Below are 17,353 nucleotides of genomic sequence, written 5' to 3' on the forward strand. Positions count from 1 at the left end.
AGAATAAGAATGACTCATCTCATCTCTCCTTTTACAGGCTGGCTCCTCCACCCTTCCTCTCTCACATTGGCCAACAATTTGCATTGAACTGAGCTCCACCTACAGTATCTGTAGAAGAGGAACTCATGTAGGCTATATACTATATAGACTCGCTACACTGTTTGCTCCCAAAGTATTCAATAATTTAATGGAGAACTACATAAAAAAAGAGAGACAATGACTATGTTTGAGCTGTTAAGCTCTTTTTAGCTCCACCTATCAGTACAAAAGGAACTCATGCAGGCTATATAAATTTAGAAAATATAAATTTGATTTACACTAACAGACCAAAACATATCAAGACATAGACCTACAGCATTTGTTTCCCCAAGCCACTACTTGACTCAACAGCTGTTGTTCAAAGTGCTGCAGTGAAGTTCACCATCATTATCAGTGGTATCAGGACTTTAAAATGTTTGGATTGATCATTTAACAGTTGATTCAGATGTAAATCTCTCACTCCGTTTGACTTTAAAAGGCTACAGTTACAGGGGATTTCTCAAACATGCGGAAATTGCACCACAGCGTGGATGAACGGTGATAAAACAAAAACATGAAAGGAGGAAATTACTCACCGTGACTAATTGTCTTCTGGTTCCTCCGAAAAGACTGACGGAGCGACTTCCCAGCGGGAGAGACACTCATTTTAGGTAAGAGCTGCTTGTTATTTCTATCGCTCTGACTCCGACCACCACATGACAACGGGGGGCGTGTCCTTCCTGTTCAATGTTCACATCCTCCCGCCTTTACTGTAAAATCCAGTTCAACTTTATTCGTATAGACACAGTTAATAATGTATGTAGGCTAAGCTATTTTTGTTATGGCAGGTATTATTCATTACACAGGATGTATAGAGTTTTATTTTGAAGGGAGACCGGAAGTGTTGTGTTTGTTGACCTAGTCCATTTCACATCGGCCAGCAACGACCAGGGCTTCCTCTATAGTCAGTAGCCCCCTGCTCATGACATGTAGCTCGCAGAGTTGGGTCGAGTCCCACCAGGAACCTACGAAGATTGACCGGCATTAAGTTTAATATTCAACATTGATTTGACATTCAAAATACAAACTATTAGGCGCTTCAACCATTTGAGTGATCCATCTGTGCAACATACAAATGAATATTCCTCACTTAGCCTACCACAAGGCTTCTTTTTCAAATATATCTTTTCATCAGTTTTTTTCAGATCTAGCCTATTTTCTTTGGCGAAGGATCCATGTGTTAATCCATCAGCACCCAATTGACGCGGCACCCACACAAAACAAAACACACCAGACATCCTGAGTTCTCAATTCTTGATAGACAGCACACACAGGACCTCTAACCAGGTCAGGGTGGAGGACGCTCGCAAAAAAGCACAAGCTGAACATATGACACTGTTCTGAGGTTTATTGTTTTCTATCCACTCCATTGACCTTTGAGTTGCCAAAAGTTCAGTAGAGAAAATAGATAGGCTAAGTTATCTGACAAGCAGATGCTAAAGAAAAGTTTCTCATCTGCCACATAAACTCAAATCCCAGTTGAATTCCCAGAAACAGGATCCATTGAACCCTCACAGAAGACATAGTACTGTTTATTAATGCCACACATGATGGGAAATTTGTTGTTACAGTAGCATTTGTAACATACAAGGTAAAAAAAAAAAAAAGTAGAAGAACAGCAAATAGCCTAAAGATATATAAAAAAACAAAACAAAAAAACAATGAAAGACAAACATATATACTAAAATGTTTCTGTAATATATATATTTACAAGAATAGAATAAACTTATACACACATCTTAATGAGAACTATTTTTCCCTTCTTCAAGGAGAGACAGCAGAACTCTCTCCATGGGTCAGAGAGGCAGACACTCTAACTACATTTAAGTCTAGACTTAAAGCAGATAACAGTGGCACGGCCGTTTCGGCTAATGCTGTGTTCAAGGCAGGCTTTTGAAACCGTAAGTTACAGCTTCAAGTCACAACTACGACTTGGTAGCGTTCCAGGTAACCCGTAGCTCGTGTTTTACCGTCCTGTTGTCTGTGAAAGTTCCCTATAACGGCCACTCGTAACTTCCGACCCGTGAACTCGTACCAGATCGAACTGGTATGACTTCACAGGAAGGAAAAAACACAAAGTACGAGTTTCCTTGAACGCACCATGAGTTAGCAGCCCCCGCCCTTGTCAGGCATCAATTGGTCCTCGTGCTACGTCACCACATTCACGCGCATCCCTTGGCTGCACACACAGCCCTTCATGCCGTTCTCTCCCCTCATTGGATAACACTTTGTATCCCACAAGGAAAATTTTCTCCTCGGTTTACAGCAGAGCAGAGTGACGGAGAGACTCGTGTTTAGGCTGAAATACTTCATGTAAGTGATTGCTGACGGAAAATAGGACTATTTAGGACTTATATTAACAAAAACATTCCACTGATATCTGCTTTAAGACCTTCCTTTATGACAGGGCTTTTAGTTAGGGCTGGTTCAGGTAGCTCTGAACCATTAGCTACGCTGCTATAGGCTTAGACTGCTGGGGACACATCTGGTTACATGGAGCCCTCTCCTCTCCTTTCCTCTCCTCTCCTTTCCTCTCCTTTCCTCTCCTCTCCTCTCCTCTCCTCTCCTCTCCCATCCCCTCTTCTCCTCCCCTCTCCTCTCCTCTCCTCTCCTCTCCTCTCCTCTCCTCTCCTCTCCCATCCCCTCTTCTCCTCCCCTCTCTCCTCTCCTCTCCTCTCCCATCCCCTCTTCTCCTCCCCTCTCTCCTCTCCTCTCCTCTCCTCTCCCATCCCCTCTTCTCCTCCCCTCTCTCCTCTCCTCTCCTCTCCTCTCCTCTCCTCTCTTCTCCTCTCCTATCCCCTCTTCTCCTCCCCTCTCTCCTCTCCTCTCCTCTCCCATCCCCTCTTCTCCTCCCCTCTCTCCTCTCCTCTCCTCTCCTCTCCCATCCCCTCTTCTCATCCCCTCTCCTCTCCTCTCCCATCCCCTCTTCTCCTCCCCTCTCCTCTCCTCTCCTCTCCCATCCCCTCTTCTCCTCCCCTTTCTCCTCTCCTCTCCCATCCCCTCTTCTCCTCCCCTCTCCTCTCCTCTCCCATCCCCTCTTCTCCTCCCCTCTCTCCTCTCCTCTCCTCTCCTCCCCTCTCTCCTCTTCTCCTCCCCTCTCTCCTCTCCTCTCCCATCCCCTCTTCTCCTCCCCTCTCTCCTCTCCTCTCCTCTCCCATCCCCTCTTCTCCTCCCTTCTCCTCTCCTCTCCCATCCCCTCTTCTCCTCCCCTCCCCTCTCCTCTCCTCTCCCATCCCCTCTTCTCCTCCCCTCTCTCCTCTCCTCTCCTCTCCTCTCCTCTCCCATCCCCTCTTCTCCTCCCCTCTCTCCTCTCCTCTCCCATCCCCTCTTCTCCTCCCCTCTCTCCTCTCCTCTCCCATCCCCTCTTCTCCTCCCCTCTCTCCTCTCCTCTCCTCTCCTCTCCTCTCCTCTCCTCTCCTCTCCTCTCCTCTCCTCTCCCCTCTTCTCCTCCCTTCTCTCCTCTCCTCTCCTCTCCCATCCCCTCTTCTCCTCCCCTCTCTCCTCTCCTCTCCCATCCCATCCCCTCTTCTACCCCTCTCCTCTCCTCTCCTCTCCCATCCCCTCTTCTCCTCCTCTCTCCTCTCCGCACATTTTGAACTGTCATTATCATTTTCTGTTGTACTCTGTGTTTCCACAGATCCACCAGAGCTCCATCTCTCTGCACCAGCCACCGCCTGCATCGCCCCCCCCCCCCACCCCCCCCCACACCATTTCCCCTGCTGTTACAATAAACCGGCCTGCCCTCCCTTTCCATGAAGCAGTCTGCCACCCGGTCCTCCCATTATGCTGGCCTGCTCTTCCTGCCTTTCCTCCCACCAGAAGCTGCCTCATCAACTCTTGTTACAGTACAGTAACATTTCCATGTGTCCAACATTCTCTGTTGTGAACTGTTTTCTTGTCTGTAACAACATCTATTGCACGTCTGTCCGTCCTGGGTGAGGGATCCCTCCTCTGTTGCTCACCCTGAGGTTTCTCAGATTTTTCCCTGTTACAGGAAAAGGGTTGCCATGGAGTTTTTCCTCAGTGGATGTGAGGGTCTAAGGGCAGAGGATGTTGTTATGATGCCATGTAAAAGCCCTTTGAGACTAATGTTTGTAAAAACGGGCTACAGACCCAACCACTCTATCCCACTCCAACCCAGTATCCCCTGCCAGCTGCTTTATGGTGTTTGTTTGCTCTCTTTTCTTTATATATTAACTCCCAAGACTTATATAAAAGGAAGTTCACTGGAGAACGACTTGTTATATCACTTGGTTAAACACAATAATGGAGCCCTAGTTTACATCTCCTGTTTACCAGTGGCATCTCCCCATTTCCTGGTATTGACTTCACCGTCTCACCAAATATACGTATAATGTATATTTGCATTTCTAGTCCGGACTTACTCACACTCTCACACTCTCACACACACACACACACACACACACACACACACACACACACACACACACACACACACACACACACACACGCACACACACCTGGCAGTTACAGGGCTCCACCTGGTGGTTACTCCACAATATGATATAAACTAATGTATTTCATGCATCAGCCTACAATGTAAAAAGGTTGACTCTAATAGAATACAGTAAAAATGTCAAATTTTTCTTCAAAATGAAATGCTGGCATTATACAGAATGCATGTCTGTAGGGGAGAGTGGGGTAAGTTGAGCCACTTTTTGTATTCAGGATCACTACAGACAATTATAGTTTTATTGCTAACTAACACATCTGCATATATTTCAGGATGTTTTGCATCCCTACAAATTAACAGAATGAGTGTAAATATAACTGTTTTTAAAATATAGCATGTTCAAAAAAAGTGGTCTTGATCAACCTCCCCTTCTTTCCTTCCATCCATCCATCTCCTACCTCCCCCTTTACTTAATATTTCATCTGTCCAGGTTACAGGTGAACACAAACTGCAGGGACTTCCTGCTGAGCCACCAACTCACTGAGATTTGGGGAGTTTTTCAATTACGTGGCATCTTGGGAAGAATCCCAGATATTTTTCTTTGAAAGTAAAGTTTGGCACACTATAAACAACTTTTCCTGTTTATAGGAACATACTTACTGTAATCACAAACATACAGAATCTTGATTTAATCATTTGGACATATACTGTACAGCCAAAATACATTTATTAAGTGTATAGGATAGGTGGCTCAACTTACCCCTGGCCAAATGGATCAACTTACCCCACAGCTACCTTAGCTTGGGTTTATTGCTCTCACAGCTAAAATGGTGCAGTTTCATGCTAGGTTTACTACCTCATGTTGTAGCTCATAGATACCACAACCCATGTATAAAACAAATTTGCAATTATCTCCTTTGGTCTAAACACAATTCTCATGAAACTTATGATCGACAAAATTCACTCTCGAGAGTGAAAAATTATTTTTTGCTTTTACTCACGTGGTTCTAACCTTCACAGACTCCATGAAATGATGCCTGCCTCCCAAATATTTGGTCACATGCTAACTTTTTCCTATAGTTTCCTAGAAACAAGGGGTGGGTCAACTTACCCACTGGCTCATCTTACCCCACTCTCCCCTATAGTGTTTTAGTTGTGAGATAAAAAAAAAAAGCTCCTGATTTACCTTTTAGTCTATATGCAATAAATACTCCAACTACAACCGCTGGAAGCAGCAGGAAGCAGACAGGAAGGACCAGTTTGCTCCACAAGAAAACATTACCTGATGGAAAAAAAATACAAGCAAACTGGTTACCCACAACAACAGCAAGTGAAGTATAACATCACTACAAACACTGTGGCCGCTGTTTTGTGCTTCAGCTGTGTTTTTACACCTGAAATCAGTATTTTTCTCTGAGTTATCAAGTCACGTTTCCTGTGACTGTTTCAAAAGAAAATCTCCTTGGTGTCTTTTTGGGAAATGTCAGATTTGCAAGTGTTATTATTACTCTGTTTAAATAACCTAGAAGTTAAAAAGCAAAACCTTTGAATCACTGTGTTACCTTCACTGTCCGTCTCCTCCAGATGATCTAGTTTGTGGAGTTATGGGGAAAAAAACAAACATCTTAATGAGCGTGAAGAAGAACTCTCATTTTTCAATCAAATTTCAGAGTTAAAGTTTAAAATTGGGGCTCAGGATCTCACTGAAGCTGAATCAGTACGTATCGGTGAAAACTTCAATCATACCTTCAACAGATGAACAGGTTAACAGCAGCAGGAAGACGGACAGTCAAATGTAACATCCCAGGTGAGAGTGAAAATCTTTGAGCAACCTTCTCAGTCTCCAGATTTTATTCTAGTGGGGTGGAGCATGACCAGACACACTACAAGTATAGGAATGACTCACAGCCTGGTGTTTAAAGGCTCCACCCACACTTTCTCACATTGGACCACCTGTCTCCACTGGACCCACCTCCTCCTGTCAATACAACAGGAATGTAGAATATATACATTGAATTTATAGTAGCATCACTAAAGTGTACTGAGACATTAGCAGCTATGTTTTCTCAAGCTACTGTAGTCAAAAAAGGAAAAGGAAGATCTACTATATGAAATGGTGACTGGTTGTTCTGACACTTCAGATATTTGCTGTGAATCTGGGGTTTCACAGCCCCAGGTGGGAAACATGACGTGGGCTAAACGTCGACAACCTCTGCAATTACTTTCTTTACAAAGTGAAATAAATAAAATCCTCAACACTTTCTTTTTGTAAGATAACATGTTGTGAATAATTATATCCGATAGAGTGCAATCTTCAAAGGTTGTGGTTGACGCTGACACATTGACTCGAGGTGTGAAGTACATGTATAGATACTTACACAGTAGTTTTCAGTGAGCAACAGTCCAGCAGCATGGAGGTACTGTGCACCATAGTTGGTGAGTTTTAGCAACGATATATGATTAGAAGTATATGTGTGGTCTTGTTTAATGTCTTTAATGTTAATGTTATAAAATCATTGCTAATTTGTTGATTTTAGGAGAAGTTATCAAGAATTCACATTAAGAAATTGCAATACATTTCTTAATGTGTTTATTTTCAGACAAACGATTTTATGAAAACCATCATAACTATTATCATTGTAAACTGCAGGCACGTATTACCGTGATGTTATTGTATATTGGTTTATAGTATTTTTCTGTATAGTTGACCGTTGTTGACATTTTCTAATTCTACCACATATTTGATGTTATATAATAGTCATGGCAAGTAAAGTTGTTATTGTTTCAATGACAAGGCAGCTCAGTGTTTGCTGACCAACCGGGGGCCCAGCATTAGAAGCAAAGCGACCCACAGGCAGGTGGGTTTTAAGGGGTTGAATTGATGTTTGTTAGTTGTTAGTTAAACAGGAAGATAACCTCCGTACTCTGCACCAAAATGCAACAAGACTTCCCCCCACAGCTGATACATGGCTACACTTAGCATCTTTCAATAAGCCACAAGAGGTTTGTTTTCGTCAAATGACCTAAAGTGCTAACTGTCTTACAGAGCAGTAGATGCAAACCTGTAAGTGACAGTTCACACGGACAGCAGTATGTTTGATATGTGGGTGGTGGTGCTGTTGCTGCTGCTGCTGCATGTGAAGAGTTTGGCGGAGTTTGTAAATGTTGGGTCTTTTGAGCCGTGGGTGAAGCTTTGATCTTCTAAAGTTGCTAGCCTTAGTTACTGCAGCTGCTGCACACACTGATGTTAGGGTTAGGCTGCAACAATCTCAGTTTTTCTCATCATCTTTGTTTCTTGCAGCGGTTCTCGAAGTCATTCCCCCCAGATCCCAGTTCTTTCTGTATGAGAACCTCAGTCTGAGCTGTGTGGAGCCTGGAGTCTCCTCTGGGTGGAGATTAAAGAGGAACACAACCCAAAACAAAAATGAAGAATGTTCTGTAAGCTGGGGGAAAATCAAAGGATCCAAGTGCTTCACAGACCTTCACATGTTAGACACTGGTGTTTACTGGTGTGAGTTTGGAGAGGGGACATGCAGCGATGCCGTCAACATCACTGTGACCAGTGAGTTCAATCAAGGTCTAGCTACGGTGGTTGTCCTCAGTTTCATGTTTCTTCCATGTTCTTCCAGAGACATCGAAGATATCAAGCATTTGAGTGAAAAGTTGTCTGAAAATTGTGGCCCAAAGTTGTTTTGCGTTCATCTTTGAGTCCTGGTGGACATTGGTGGAAAATCCAACCTGAGGTAAAACCAGACGTAAGACTCAGGAGTCCAGTAAAGTTCCTTGGCTCCTCTTGGTGATTCAGACTTTGCTAAAATTCCATCAGTTCACCCCTGTTTTCCTTTGAGTGTTTTTTCCAAATGTGAAGAATTTCCAACAAGGTGTGGTTCCTAAAGACAACACACCATCCTGCTTCAACAAGCTAAATGCTATGTTAATGTTTCAGTTTGTTAAATAACCAACCTGAGGTAAAACCAGAGGTAAGAGGAGTCCAGTAAAGTGGGTAGAAATCATGAATGTCAGTACAAAAACGTTTGTGGCAGTCCACCCATGGTTGTGAAGATAACTTACAGGACCAATAGATCCTGGGTGAAGAGTGTGGGGTAAATACCAGATAATCTAAAATGTCCTGATAGCAAAGGGAGACAAACAGATTCATCAACTTTCTTTGCAAGACATCGACGAGATGGCTTAACAGGAGACTCACAAAGTTCCTTGGCTCCTTTGTGATTCAGACTTTGCTTCAACACAATGATCTTCCAACTACTTCCTGTTCGTTCTGTTGTCCAGGTGGCCAGGTGATCCTGGAGAGCCCGGTCCATCCCGTCCAGGAGGGAGAGGCTGTAAATCTGAGCTGCAAAACTAAGGAGGATGACGTCAACATCACAGCTGGATTTTACAAAGACGACGTCCTCATAGGAACCAGCTCCACTGGAAACATCACCATCCACAGTGTTAGCAAGGCCGACGAAGGTCTCTACAAGTGTGACATCGGTGGAGTGGGGGAGTCAAGAAGCAGCTGGCTGACAGTCAGAGGTGAGAGGAGCTGCTAAATGTCACGTTAACTTAGCATGAACTCAACGTCGACCAAGCACACAGAGTTGTTGTTGTTTTTTTGCCACATTTTACTGTGTAAACTGTGGTTTTTCTCCTTAATCGTTTTGAAGGTCGTCGTCCTGGATCTTCTCCACCACATCTAACACATATTCTGCTTCCTGTGTTTGGCGTCTACCTCTTTCTGGCCTTGGTAGCACTGTTTCTCCTCTGCAGGAAGCACAAAGGTCGGCCTCAGCTAAACCATGATGATTTTAAATAGCACACTGTTGGTTTGCTTGTTGCTAAACTAGCCAAAACAAAGAGTGACCCTAATGAAGGTTTTGCTTTGCTGCAGATAAAATCGACCCTCAGGTGTACACTGTCGCCATCTACACACAGGTCCAAGTCACGAGGGACACAGGTAACATAGACCTTTTTACTGAATAAAGTTTATAAATATCCAGCAGCTCTTCTTCTCTTCAAGGTTCAAGGTCATTTGTTGTTGTTCAACTTCATGTTGCACATGACAGAACGAAATTTGTGCTCAGGTCCCAGCACAAAACTACAACAGTCACATCACAACTACAACATAACACAATGACTCACCATTAATGAAGCAGAAATCTGAGGCCAACACCTCATTAGTTTGTATCTTTGTGTCTTTTGCAGAAATCAATGCTGAATCCATTTTCTATTCAGCATTCAAACGGGTGTCCACCTGAGAGGAACCAGCACATCCAGCGTTAATTCATTATTATTTCCATGATCAATCTACTGTATCAGATTCTCTTGTCTTTTCTTGTCTCTTACCATTTGCACAAATAAAGTGAATCCCATCCACTTGTTGGTATTCCATTCACACCTTTCACAGTTCAACCTCTGACATCTTGACTCATAGTAAAAAAAAACAATGCTAATCTAAACTTGTTCTCCCTGTGCCTCCACTGCCTGTTTCCATCCCACAGTCCAAAGATATAAAAAATAAAATGAGGTTAATTGGTGACTCTGAAGCGTCTGTAGACCAGCGACCTGTCCACATGAACCCTAACCCAGACTCCAGCTCAACCAACCCTACAAGGTTCGCTTCTGTAGCTAATGGACGGACCAACTCTTGACATTTTGGGGGAAAATGCATATGATTCTTGCCACAAAGGGAGATGAAACGTAGAAGTAGAGGATCCATGTTGCCCAGGTGGGAAACATGACGTGGGTTAAAAGTTACCAGACGTGTAAACAACAATAGAACAAACCAACCGGTAGCAATGAAAAAACAATTGTCACAATAAGGGGACAACTGCACATTATCACCTGTGCAATAACATCTTTATACATAGAAATATATAAAAATAAAAAAAAACACTTCCTGTTTGTAAGACAAGCTGAATTACATAATTACGTCAGGGAAAGTGAAATCTTCAAAGGTTGTGGTTGATGCTGACATCCTGTCGACTTGAGGGTCTTCACTCGAGGTGTGAGGCAGCTACTGACAAAGTAGTTTTCGGTGAGCAACAGTCCAGCAGCATGGAGGTACTGTGCACCATTGTTGGTGAGTTTGATCAACGATATATGATTAGAAGTATATTTGTTGTCTTGTTTAATGTCTTTAATGTTAATGTTTTAAAATCATTGCTAATTTGTTGATTTTAGGAGAAGTTATCGAATTTAGGAATAAAGTCTGGCATGAGAAATTGCAATATGTTTCTTCATGTGTTTATTTTCAGACAAACGATTTTATGAAAACCATCATAACCATTATCATTGTAAACTGCAAGCACATAGTCACTGTGGTGTTTTATTGGTTTATTGTATTTTTCTGTATAGTTGACCGTTGTCGACATTTTATCATTCTACCACATGTTTGATGTTATATAATAGTCATGGCAAGTAAAGTTGTTATTGTTACACTGACGAGGCAGCTCAGTGTTTGCTGGTCAACCAGGGGCCCAGCATTAGAAGCAAAGCGACCCACAGGCTGGTGGGTTTTAACTGGTTGAATTAATGTTTGTTAGTTGTTAGTTAAACAAGAAGATAACCTTCGTACTCTGTACCAAAAATGCACCAAAACTCCCCCCACCTTCACAACCGGCTATATCTGATACACAGCTATACTTAGCATCTTTCAAAAAGCCACAGGATGTTTGTTTTCGTCAAATGACCTAATGTGTAGATGCAAACCTGTAAGTGTCAAGACTCAGTTCACACGGACAGCAGTGTGTTTGATATGTGGGTGGTGGTGCTGCTGCTGCTGTATGTAACAGTTTGGCGGAGGCAGATGGTGTAAATGTTGGGTCTTTTGAGCCGTGGGTGAAGCTTTGATCTTCTAAAGTTGCTAGCCTTAGTTACTGCAGCTGCTGCACACACTGATGTTAGGGTTAGGCTGCAACAATCTCAGTTTTTCCTCATCATCTCTGTTTCTTGCAGCGGTTCTTGAAGTCATTCCCCCCAGATCCCAGTTCTTTCAATATGAGAACATCAGTCTGAGCTGTGTGGAGCCTGGAGTCTCCTCTGGGTGGAGATTAAAGAGGAACACAACTGCAAACAAAAATGAAGAATGTTCTGTAAGATGGGGAAAAGTAAACAAATCCCAGTGCCTCATTGACCTTCACATGTTAGACACTGGTGTTTACTGGTGTGAGTTTGGAGAGGGGACATGCAGCGATGCCGTCAACATCACTGTGACCGCCGGTGAGTTCAATTAATGTCCCGCTACGGGTCGGTGCATGTTTCTTCCATGTTCATCCAGAAACATTGAAGATATCAAGCATTTGAGTGAAAAGTTGTCTGAAAATTGTGGCCCAAGTTGTTTTGAGTTCTTCTTTGAGTCCTGGTGGACATGGGTGGCAAATCTGAAGGATTCCCATGACAGATTTTTGAGTTACTGTGTTCATGAGGTCAACATCCTGCTTTGTGAGGGTCACCTTAGCCTCGACCTTTGAACATTGACGTTCGACCACAAAAATCTCATTAGTCCATCCTTGAATCCACATAAACTTTTACTCCTCCTCACTCCTTAAAGAGTTCTTAAGACAAGACCAAAGCAGTAATTGGCGACGATGCTGTAGAGTTGACTTCTTTTGAGTGTTTTTGCCAAATCTGAAGAATTTCCATCCCAGGTGTGGTTGAGATATCATGTCCAGGAGGAACAGGATGGACTTCCTAAAGACAACACATCTTCAATCCTGACCTCTGTCTGAGGTGTAAAAACGAAACCATCTTGCTTCAACAAGCTAAATGCTAATGTTAATGTTTTGCTGGTTTGTTCGCACCAACCTGAGGTAAAACCAGAAGTAAGACTTTATGAATCCAGTAAAGTCAACAGGATACAGGAATGACGGCAAAAGAGTTTGTGACGATCCGTCCATGGTTATGGTGGTAATTTAGTCTGGATCAGCTGGAAAATATCCAGCAGATAATCTAAAAATACTTCATGTATTGTAATGTATTAGTAGCAAAGTTGGAAAAACAGATTCATCAGCTTTCTTTGCAAGACATAGATGAGATGGCTTAAGACTCAGGAAGTTCCTCGGCTCCTCTTTGTGATTCACACTTTGCTTTAACACAATGATCTTCCAACTACTTCCTGTTCGTTCTGTCGTCCAGTTGGGAATGTGATCCTGGAGAGCCCGGTCCATCCCGTCCAGGAGGGTGAGGCTGTAAATCTTCGCTGCAAAACTTCGGCGGATGACGTCAACATCACAGCTGGATTTTACAAAGACGACGTCCTCATAGGAACCAGCTCCACTGGAAACATCACCATCCACAGTGTTAGCAAGGCCGACGAAGGTCTCTACAAGTGTGACATCAGTGGAGTGGGGAAGTCAAGAAGCAGCTGGCTGACAGTCAGAGGTGAGAAGAGCTGCTAAATGTCACGTTAGCTTAGCACGAACTCAACGTCGACCAAGCACACAGGCCGTAAACTGTGGTTTGTTTTCTCTTTTATTGTTTGAAGGTCATCGTCCTGGATCTTCTCCACCACATCTAACACGTATTCTGCTTCCTGTGTTTGGCGTCGGCCTCTTTCTGGCCTTGGTAACACTGCTACTCTTCTACAAGAAGCACAAAGGTCGGCCTCAGCTAAACCCTGATGATTTTAAATAGCACACTTTTGGTTTCCTTGTGGTTAACGATATGAAACTAGCTAAAACAACCAGTGAACTAATGAAGGTTTTGCTTTGCTGCAGATAAAATGGACCCTGAGTCTGTGTCGTACACTGTCGTCGCCTTCCCACAGGAAGTCCAAGTAACGAGGGACACAGGTAACATACCGGTAGACCTTTTTACCTAAATAAAGTTTGTAAATATCTGACAGCTCTTCTGCTCTTCATCAGAAAGAGTTGGGTCAACCACAACAACAATAGTAAACAATGACTCATCATTAAAGCAGCAGAAATTGACACCACTAACAGTTTGTATCTTTGTGTCTTTTGCAGAAATCAACACAGAATCTGTTTTATATTCAACGCTCATGCCGGTGTCCACCTGAGAAAACCAGCACATCCAGGGTTAATTTATTAACCCTGGGGGTCCAGGCGAGTTTGAGATGAAGCTAGCTCTAACTCGCCTGGACCCCCGGAAAGCAAGAGGGCCGGATGGTATTCCAACATGGCTGCTTAAAGAACAGGCAGAGGACCTGGCCCCGGTCATCACACATCTGGCCAACTGTTCCTACCAACAAGGGCGTGTTCCAGACATATGGAAAGAGTCAAATGTCTGTCCCATACCCAAAGGCCAAGATCCCGGCTCAATCTCAGATTGGCGTCCCATCTCTCTAACTTCTTGTGTAGGGAAAACAGTAGAACGGTTTGTTTTGAAAAAGCTTATGCCCACAGTGCTCGATGTGTGTAAAAATCAATATGCATATCTGCCCAAACACAGTACCACAACAGCTTTAGTTAGAGCAATGCACACCTGGCTCACTGAAACTGACTCCAAACCAACAATGGTGAGAGTACTGTTGGCAGATATGTCAAAGGCGTTCGACCAGATTGACCACGGGACCCTGATGCAAAACATACTGGATTTAAAACTGTGCCCATCTCTGACAGCCTGGATACACAGTTACATCACAGGGAGGAGACAAAGAATGGTGGCAAATGGGGCCCACAGCCCCTGGATTGAAGTGACATCTGGAGTGCCACAAGGGGGGGGTAGTTTCCCCATATGTCTTCCTCCTCTATATGGCCACCTGGGATGCTGTGTTTGAGGACCCTTGATGTGGGATATGCGGATGACATCGGGCTGTCGAGAGCAGTCCCCATATGCGACATCAAGACAGACACGTCAATGCGCCTGGAAGCACAAAGGCTGGACGAATGGGCAGCAAAGAACAACATGATGCTAAATGGGAAAAAATCGGTTGAGCTACGGATATGCTTTGCACGGGACCCTCCACAACCTCCTCCGCTGGTGCTGGGGGGACAGGTGGTACCTGTTGTGGAAACAACAAAGTATCTGGGATACCACCTTGACCAAAAGCTGACTGGAGATGTGCACATTGAGAAGGCAGTAAAATCTGCCTCCAAGCGGCTGCACTATCTCACCGTCATGGCGAGATATGGTCTACCTGCAGACGACCTCACTACCATCTACACCGCTCTCATCAGGCCGTGTCTCGAATATAGCTCAGTGCTCTTCGTAGGTTGCTCAAAAAAACAACAGGCAGAGCTGGAGCGGGTTCAGACACGTGCCTGTAAAATCATCAGAAGGAGAGCTGGCAACATCTCACAACCCCTACCACCACTCCAGACCAGGAGGGAGGAGGCTGCAGTGAAGTTGGTCAGGGACATGCTGCATGCACGACAAGAAACACCCTCTGCATGACCTGCTACCTCCAACACGAGGCAACTGCACAGCTAAGACGCTGAGGAACCAGCACAAGCTGGCTGAACCGATGGCCAAGACCAGCAGGCTAAGAAACTCAACCCTGCACACTGCAGTCAGGTTATACAATAGTGGCTACAAATGATAGCTAACTGTCTTTGCTCATTGCCCTGAAATATTTTCTTTTAACTCTGAAATTATTTGTTTGTTTCTATGTAGCTTCTTTTGAAATGTTTTTGTAAAGTTCTGCAATTTTTGAATTAAATAAAATCAATCTCTCAATCTCTCACTATGTCCATGATCAATTTCTACTGTGTCAGATGCTCTTGTCTTTTTCTGTCTCTTAACATTTGCACAAATAAACTGAGCCATCTACACTTCTCGGTTGTAGTTGAATTAATATGCACACAGGCAAACGCAGGTAGAGACAAACTCTCAAATACTTGCGTTTCAAAAGAAGGAAAAAATAGATTCTATATGGAAACAAACTCAGATTTTAATGTCACCATTTCCTGTTCTCCCACACAAACAAAAGAAAAACAAAAGGAGCCACAGATGTAGGTGTAGAGACAGTGGGTCTCATTCATGAAACGTGAGTAAATCTGTGTGTAGATTTGCACATAAAAGCTCATGTTACTAAAACTCTACTCCGGATTCATGAACGGTGCGGGAAACTCAGATTTGATCATAAACACGTGTGTAAGATGATGAATCCCAACCCATCGTAAACTAACAACACGCCCCCGGTGATCAGCAATTAGCATAGATCTCCATACATGAATAGCCATATAAGGAGATCCTGACCACCATATTAGGAGGTAGGTGCATCCTGTTCACCTGCGGCCATGACGCAAACAAGGAAAGAGGGAGAGAGAGAAAAAAGAGAGAGATCGCGGATCGAAGTCATTTTGGGTGAAGTGGAGTCCAGAAAAAATATTTAATTCTCTTCTGTTAGTAGTGGTGACTGGAACAGGTCAAAGGCGTGGAGGGAAGAAACAGATTTAGTGAATTAAGTATCCTTGGTTTATTAAAGAACCGTTTAAGAAGTAAAACCAGAATAGTTCGATATGAAACATGAAAAAAAAAAAAAAACTACAGAGCTACAGCAGCGACGGGAGGAGGAGGCTCTTCACAGCCTCAGCTGTAGAGGAGCATGAAGTTATATAGGCAGGTTATATTGTTACAGAAGCACCAGCCGTCTGTCACAGCTCCATCCAAACCGGTGCCGACTGCGCTACTGCGCAGGGTGAAGTGTGCGCCCACCGAGCGTGTTACAACACAAAAAAGTTTTTTCCGGTTTTATATCAGATTATTTTCATCATAAGATGGAGCCTTGACGTGTTTGTGCGTGTCCGATCCCTAAAACGTCTCTCTCTCCAAATATTTCTAATTGTTTGTCATGTTTAAATTACGTGTTTCAAAGGCATCAACGTATTTTGAACATGAGAGAGAGGAATATGGATTAAAATTGTAATTTTCAACAGTGACAAGCAGTATTTCTTTGCATTCCTACATTTACACAAGCGCTACACACAGTCCGGAGCAGGTGTAGATTTTGTGTGTAGCTACGAAAAAATCAGCACTACTAAAAGATTGATGAATGCAGAAATCCACGTAAATTTGCGCTGCTCAGGGTTTACACACAAATCCGTGCTGCTCACGTTTCATGAATGAGACCCAGTGAATTTATCTAGGTCGGTGTGCGTGGGTTTCAATCTGCACCTTTCTAGTCAAATAATCTGTTTACAACTTTCACTGTTCTACCTCTGACATGTTGACTCATACAATAAAAAAAACCGAATGCTAATCTGTATTTTGCATGTTCTCCCTGTGCCTGCGTTGGTTCCCTCCCACATTTCAAAGACTGACATGACATCACAGTAGGTTAATTGGGTTAATTGGAGACTCTGAAGCGTCCGTAGACCGGCGACCTGAGCAGATGAACCCTAACCACCGACCCTACAGGGATCAGCTGTGTAGCTAATGGACAGATCGACTCATGACTCTTGATCTTCAACACGAGACCAAACAAATCCGCAAAAAAGGGGAATAATAGCAAGCTGCATCCTCATGCCGAAATGTCGTAATAAGAGGAAATGCTGCAGCTGTGTCCCCCATGCATCACGTCTTAACCCTCAGAATGAATGATTTCTTCCTCACCAGCTGTTTGTTTTGTCCTTATAGAGGCAATAACAGCTGCTGATATCAGGCACAAGTTCAGGCATGTGGTGTTGGTGCAGATCACAGGATGTTTGGTTTGTTTCGTTTTTATGCTTGTTACACTTTCCTTATGAGGCAAACAACTAATAAACAACTGCTGACTTACATTTTTAAAAGTGAAAGATAAAATCAATGGATGTGTGGTGAGATGTTCTCTGTGAAGGAGCCAACAACAAACTACACAAGTTCAGTTCACCAGGATGGTTTCAGTGCACTGGGGTTTTATTGATCTTTTTTGAGTTGTGTTCAAACGGACAATTGACTGACATCTAGTGGTCATTTTAC

At 43.5% G+C, this 17,353-nt stretch overlaps 2 protein-coding genes across 2 annotated transcripts; both read left to right on the forward strand.

The window, feature by feature from the left end:
- The first annotated feature begins 6,878 nt into the window (after positions 1 to 6,878).
- LOC146968770 (putative high affinity immunoglobulin gamma Fc receptor IB) lies at positions 6,879 to 9,750 on the forward strand. Its single transcript, XM_085759314.1, has 6 exons — positions 6,879 to 6,928; positions 7,794 to 8,054; positions 8,783 to 9,028; positions 9,160 to 9,273; positions 9,384 to 9,449; positions 9,698 to 9,750. The coding sequence occupies exons 1-6, from the start codon at positions 6,904 to 6,906 to the stop codon at positions 9,748 to 9,750; spliced, it is 765 nt and encodes a 254-aa protein (XP_085615440.1). The 5' UTR covers positions 6,879 to 6,903.
- A 662-nt stretch (positions 9,751 to 10,412) lies between these two features.
- On the forward strand, positions 10,413 to 13,511 carry LOC146968771 (high affinity immunoglobulin gamma Fc receptor I-like). The gene is made up of 6 exons (XM_085759315.1): positions 10,413 to 10,574; positions 11,450 to 11,713; positions 12,629 to 12,874; positions 12,978 to 13,091; positions 13,210 to 13,284; positions 13,459 to 13,511. The coding sequence occupies exons 1-6, from the start codon at positions 10,460 to 10,462 to the stop codon at positions 13,509 to 13,511; spliced, it is 867 nt and encodes a 288-aa protein (XP_085615441.1). The 5' UTR covers positions 10,413 to 10,459.
- Positions 13,512 to 17,353: the final 3,842 nt, after the last annotated feature.

Source organism: Trachurus japonicus, chromosome 18 (genome assembly GCF_045865225.1).
Source record: "Trachurus japonicus isolate A0001 chromosome 18, Traja_1.0".
NCBI classification, from domain to species: domain Eukaryota; kingdom Metazoa; phylum Chordata; class Actinopteri; order Carangiformes; family Carangidae; genus Trachurus; species Trachurus japonicus.